The 6,378-nt window shown below is 39.5% G+C and overlaps 1 protein-coding gene and 1 pseudogene across 1 annotated transcript in view; one reads left to right on the forward strand and one right to left on the reverse strand.

The window, feature by feature from the left end:
• Window positions 1-3,371: 3,371 nt before the first annotated feature.
• LOC122081151 lies at window positions 3,372-5,146 on the forward strand (annotated as a pseudogene).
• Window positions 5,147-5,378: 232 nt separating this feature from the next.
• LOC122081150 (phosphoglucan phosphatase LSF2, chloroplastic) overlaps window positions 5,379-6,378 on the reverse strand; it is a 3,787-nt gene continuing 2,787 nt past the window's right edge. The window contains exon 4 of the mRNA XM_042648139.1: window positions 5,379-6,101. Coding sequence (XP_042504073.1) covers window positions 5,898-6,101 — 204 coding nt within the window. The 3' untranslated portion in view covers window positions 5,379-5,897. The remainder of the gene's footprint in view (window positions 6,102-6,378) is intronic.

Consider the following 6,378-nt stretch of genomic DNA (forward strand, 5'->3'; position numbering starts at 1 on the left):
CCTCTTTTTGTGTGTATCTTGAATGCCTCTCAAGAGAGATTTTCTCTAATCCAATTAATGGAGTTTGATGGATCTTATTGAAAGTACTATTTCCCCATTAAAGCTTAAGGAAGACTAGAAGAGGAGAAGTAGAGAGAGAGAGAGACAGAGAGAGACAGAGAGAGACAGAGAGGAGTGCGTGTGTGAATGTGAATGCCATTGTTGCTCCATGAAAGTAAAGACAAAGAGAAAAGAAAGAAGAAGAACAAGAACCTAGAATTTGATTTTTGCGAGTTGCTTCAAGAAATCCAAGTGTCAACTGGGGTTGAAGCATTGGCGGCACCGAGACAACATGATTATGGTCCGCATCAAGTGGAGATCGATATTATTGCATCTCCGACGGTTACTCCTTGCCAAGGTAACCTCACTTTTTCCAAATTTCCATTATTATAAATCATTTTAGGCAAGATGTTTGATAAAATGCCTAAGTGATAGTTGTAGTCTATTTGGGGGGAAATTTGCATGTATGAGTGCTTCACTATAGGGCATTGTTATAAGCCCAACTTTTTTTTTTCTGTGTTCAGTGGGTGTTGGACACAAGGGTTGTGTGTTCCTTGGTAGTTACAACTACCTAAATCTATTTGTCGTGGGTGCGGCCTCTCATATCATTATGAGAAAACTAGGGTGAAGACCTAGCCATTGTATGTCATTGGTGGAAACTGGGAATCTATTCCCTTGGCTGTGGGTGCAGTCATAATTAGTATTGAGTAAATACTGAGCCCGATAGTGGGCATTACTCCGTGTATGTAGGCAACTGGTTGAAGCACGTATTTCTTGTGTTGTGAATGTGTATGCTCGCATTTGTATTGTGGATTAGAGTGCTTGGCTGCAGAATGGGTGTGTACATCTGATAGACCTGACCACTTGGTGGTGCAGTGTGGATGTACATACGACTGTATATATATGTGACAGAGATTACCGTGTGAGGTTTATGAGACAACTCTAGGTAGCAATACAGGTTATGTGAGTAAATTCCGTACAACAGTAAGAATGGTCAGTAGTATAGATAGCAGCTCTGGGCAGCATCAGTAGACTGTGCTATTGAAGTGCAAATAGTGATTGCCACATCAGGGGTACAGCTGAAAAATGAAAAAATATTTGGCACACTGATTCACCCCCCCCCTCTCAGTGTCAATCGGGACTCAACAAAACTTTCAACCTCATAAAACCAAGAGAAATACAAATTCATATCTGGAAAGCTGGAATTGAAGCGTGTGACGGAGACAACCTCCAGACGATGAACATAGATAAATAAATTATTGATCGAAAAGCCTATGCCGTGGATGGCTCCAGAGAGCTCTCAGACCTCTCGCTCTCTCTGTCTCTATCGCCTGGCTTCAAGAAGAAGAAGAAGAAGAAGAAGCAGCCCTCAAAAAGGTTTAAAACGACAGGAAAGCGATGGAACACCGATCAAGTAGTATAGTTGTATCGGGTGTTTAAAAACGCCCACCAACAGTCAAGACTTTGCAAAACAAATCTACTCCAATGATTTCTCGTATTTTTTTTTTCTCTATAATCTATGAATGGGGAGAGAGAGAGAGAGAGAGAGAGAGAGAGAGAGAGAGAGAGAGAGAGAGAGAAGATGAGTTGAGGATTTATACTTATTGTGATTTGAATGTAACCGTAGGAAGTGTAAAGGGATGGAGTCTGTGTATTCAGTCAGCTTATTTGCTTGCAATGATTGGCTTCTTCCTGTACAGATTTTGCAGGAGACACATATGTAGGTTCATGATTCAAGGAGATTGGAAAGAACAGCGGTGAGATGGAGATGGAGACGGAGACGGAGACGGTGACGGTGACGATGACAATGACGATGACGATGATGGAGATAGTGAGGGAGAAGAAGAGTGACGATAGAGCGTCGGGGCTAGATAGGTTAGGTAAGACAGCAAGTACCCAACGGCGTAGATTTGACCATTCTAATCCAATGATCAAGACATGCTGGCATACATGATACCTGGATATCCAGCTAGCATGCCTATCCTTTTCCCTGTTAAAAAAATCAGACAAGAAAATCCTAAACACAAGGCATATATAGAGGATATAAAAGCATCTCAGAATAGACTTCACTTATCTCTAAATCATCAAACAAAAGAACTGAAATTGTCAATGATCATTCCCTAACAAAGCTGGTCTTAGGCCCCATTTTATTTATTTCGTGGGAGATGGTCTCAGCACCCCTATACCTCCAGCACGCCTGAAATGAATAAACTGCCACGTGGCAGTTTGGTTAATGGGGCCCAAATTTTGTAGACATATTGCACCATCTATTCATCATCTGAATTTTATACAAATTTGACACGCTTATGTGTCATTATATAGAATTCTCACCAAGAGTTAGAAAAAAACTGTTGGCAAGGAGTGCATGGATTGATTATTTTTCCCCCATGTGTTTGGGTATAACAATTAACAACTATACTTATTCATGAAAACCTTTTTCCCTATATTATTATTATTATTATTATATAGGAAAAAAAGGAACCTGTCCAGGAGTCTGACTCCTACGTTTAGACATAACCCCCGTAAAATGACTAACTAATCTCTTGAAAGACAAAAATCTCACCATTGTTGATGCTTCAACCTGTGCTCTTATTGGTCTCACGTACGCTAGTATAGGAGCCTCACTATTGGACAAAAGACTCTCTCCTTATTGTATATTGGAGGTTTTCCCTTTATAAATATTGATGGAATCTATGTTTGGTTAGATTATGAGCAATTACGATGATGGCAATGATGATAAAATTAATAATAGTCATTTTCGTAGGTCTCACAATAATAATTTTGAAGTCTAAGTTGGTATTGCAGAGTTATTTACAAGGATGTAAAGATTAAATATCATATGATGGTTGTTAAGATTATGCGTCATGATTAAAATGTGACTCTATCCCCAAGTCCCACTTCAAATTTTTTGAACAAATTGAACATCATTAGTGGCTCACCGATCATAGGTTCTAAGAACCGGTACTTAGGCTGTGTTTGGTGAAAATTATCATCTCATGATGCATATCCACGTAGAATGCATCCCAAGATTATAATGTATGCCAAATGAGCCTCAGTTTTGCAAAACAATAGGTTGAATAGAGCTGAATCTTTGTGAACAAGTAATCCCTTGGACCCTCTAAACACGCCTGCATAAGTTCCCCTGACAACTGAGCTAATCATGGGGTTCCCCATGCCTTATTTCAAGTTGAAACTTGGAAAAGTTGGCCCACTTTCACAAGTGATTAAAGCATGGAGCTTTGTTGTTGGGGGTTTCATAAGTGGTTCACCCATCTTAGATTTTAATTGACATTTAATTTTGTAACATAATAGATTGTATAAAGCTAAATCTTTGTAGACAGGTAAATCCCAAGATCCTCTAACCACCATGCATGCACGTAGTCCCTTTCCAATTGAGCTAGCTCTGGGATTCCTCATGCCTTATTTGAAGTTAATTCCATGCCACTTTCTCTTGGCTTCTTGTTACCTACCATCTTCAGTTTCCTTACCCACAAAGTCATTGTATGGTTTTATGGATGCTCCAATGTTAAATGATTTTTCTTCTTCAATAGTGGAAGATGCTTGAAACATGGAGAGGATTCCGTTTGCTACAATGGAAAGAAAGTGTTGATCAGGAAAACATACAATTGAGTTTAAATTAATCGATGCAGGTTGTTTACCCTCCTCAAATCCCACCTTGATGACTAATATAGGATTAAATTTTCGTTCACATATAGAGAAGGAATAATTCATGTTCCATTGATGATGCGACCCTATTGTTCTTGGGATCAATTAGATGGTATAGATGCATCTGGTGAAGGGATTCTTTATTCACCATGGATAAAGGGTAACTCATCCATTGAGATATTAACATCCAATTGCCTCTATTTTTTTTTTTTTTTTTTTTTGTATTGGCGTTTCATTTAACTACTCTGTGTCAGTAGTTCATTTCTAAGCATGTGAACGGCTAAGGTGACCAATCTGACCATTGAATAAATAATGCTCCCTCTTGGATAGGTTACATATGTAAGACTTCCTAACACATCTCGATTGCTGGCCACCATCCATTGAATTCTTTTCAAATATATTATCAACCGTCAAACTCAATCATATATATTATTTTTTTTTTCGGTAATTAAACTTAATCATATGGCCGACCATGAATTAGACTATTCACCTAACCATTCAAAATCTTACCAAAGTAACTTTTTGATTGTGTCATATGATTAGCCTCTCAAGCTGAAACTTGAAGTCAGTTAGAAGTCAGCGAACTTTTTTTTTTTTGGTAAAAAACGCGAACTTGACTCCAAAAGTTTTTGCCTTCTGTAGAGATGTCTCATTTGTTTAGTCAGATTTTCACTCCCATGGTTGGTGGAGGTGGAGGTGGAGGCGGAGTGAAACCCTCAAACCCCATCAGAGTCTTCAAATGCAGCTTACACAGCCCTCCAGGCATGGAAATCTGCAATAACAGAGGACCCATTGGGCATCTTAAGCACATGGGTGGGCTCCAATGTCTCTTCTTACGAAGGGGTCTCTTCTGTATGAGCACTCAGGATGAAGGAATGTCTCCATCGGGCAACATGGTTGAGGCAGGGATAGATCTAAACCAGGCAAATCTTCAAGGTTCTCTAGTGTAGGAACTCTCTCCTCTCTCAGACCTTACTCTCATTCACCTCAACAGCAACCTTTTTTCATGCACTGTTCCTGAAACTTTTAAAGATCTCTCATCCCTTACTGAGCTAGACCTCAGTAACAACCTCCTCTCAGGTCCTTTCCCTTCTGCAACTCTTCCTATCCCAAACCTCGTCTACTTGGATCTCAGGTTCAACAAATTCTCTGGACCTATTCCTCAAGATCTCTTCAACAAGAACCCAGACGCAATTTTCCTCAACAACAACCAATTCGAAGGCCAAATCCCTCCCAATTTAGGGACCTCACCTGCTTCTGTGATCAATTTAGAGAACAATAAGTTCAGTGGCGACATCCCAATTAGTTATGGCTACATGGGTACATGGGTCCTTCACTGAAGGAGGTTTTGTTCCTCAATAACCAGTTAACGGAGAGATATGGGTCGAATGAACATTGGTCATTGAATTTGGTGTAAGACACATGTCACGTTTGGGGGAGTCGTTGGACGCTCGTTGGAGCATCTTGGAGACAAGCCCAATCCGAGTGGGAAGGGGAAGAACGAAATGGTAACTTTTTTGGGTCAGGGAGGCAGGGGGGATTCATTTGTAGCAGCTTCTGCTATTTTTTTGATTTCCAATCCCATCATATCTCATTGTTCCCTCCACCTCCATGGTCATCAACTTCAGTAAAAATACTGGCCTAATTCAGAAAGAGCTGAAGCTGGATTAGCCTTCATAAAAAAGAGGAGATATTTATCATTATATCAATGCAAACATGAGAACGGATAATCAGGGATTATAGCTATCAGAATAACTAACTGATATCATTGGTCGGTAGGTTCTATACGATTACGATAGCACTTTAGACCATTAAACAGCCAAAGTGTCTGAGGTTTCTTAAGGTACAACTAAAACAACTACTAGTGCCTAAGATGAACTAATGGATTTACCCAAAAAAGATGAACTAATGAGTTTTGTTCAAGAAGCTTTGGGTTATTTAACATGACTTCAGGTAATAACTCCAGCCAAGTGAAGACATCTTTAGATCATAAGTGTGCTTATATATATATAAGGAAGAATACCCCTTCTCCAGTAACATCAAAGGTACACATGGCCAAAGACCCTAAGCAAACACACTTGTAGAGAATGCAAGAAGAGCCCAATGTTAATCAGAGTGTTCTCAGCACCTTCAACCCTCAGAATTTTTTTTTTAAAGAAAACAGGTGCTTTTAATGGAACAAACCTGCATTCTCAAGTTCCACGGAGAGCACGAACTCGTTCTTGAATCAACTTCCGCTCCCAACCTGCTATATCCTCAAAAGCATGTTCAGGAAGGCTCTCAAAGGGCTCTTTCCATGGATCGTTTTTAGCCAGATCATAAGTGGCTCCGCGTATTGCTCTTTTATTAGGTCCACATGGCCTCTTTGAAGTAAGGCTCTCGTATGCTGTCTTTAACTGCTTCATGAACATAGTTTATGATCAGAAACAGTTACATTAGTTCATATTCTAAGGGGGAGAGCCAAAGATAACCCCTGAATTTTAAAAACATGAGCATCACACTATAGACTTTAAAATGATTTAAAACTCCCATGTTTTTACCGAATAAAAATCAAGGTGTCAGGACTGACAAAACTTGATGGTGACTATGAAGTTTTAAAATCTCAGATAAGTTGTAGAAATAAGAAGAGAAGGGCTTGCACAAAATCCAAACGGATTGAATTAGAAAACCAAA

The sequence above is a fragment of the Macadamia integrifolia genome, chromosome 6 (assembly GCF_013358625.1).
Source record: "Macadamia integrifolia cultivar HAES 741 chromosome 6, SCU_Mint_v3, whole genome shotgun sequence".
In the NCBI taxonomy this organism is placed as follows: domain Eukaryota; kingdom Viridiplantae; phylum Streptophyta; class Magnoliopsida; order Proteales; family Proteaceae; genus Macadamia; species Macadamia integrifolia.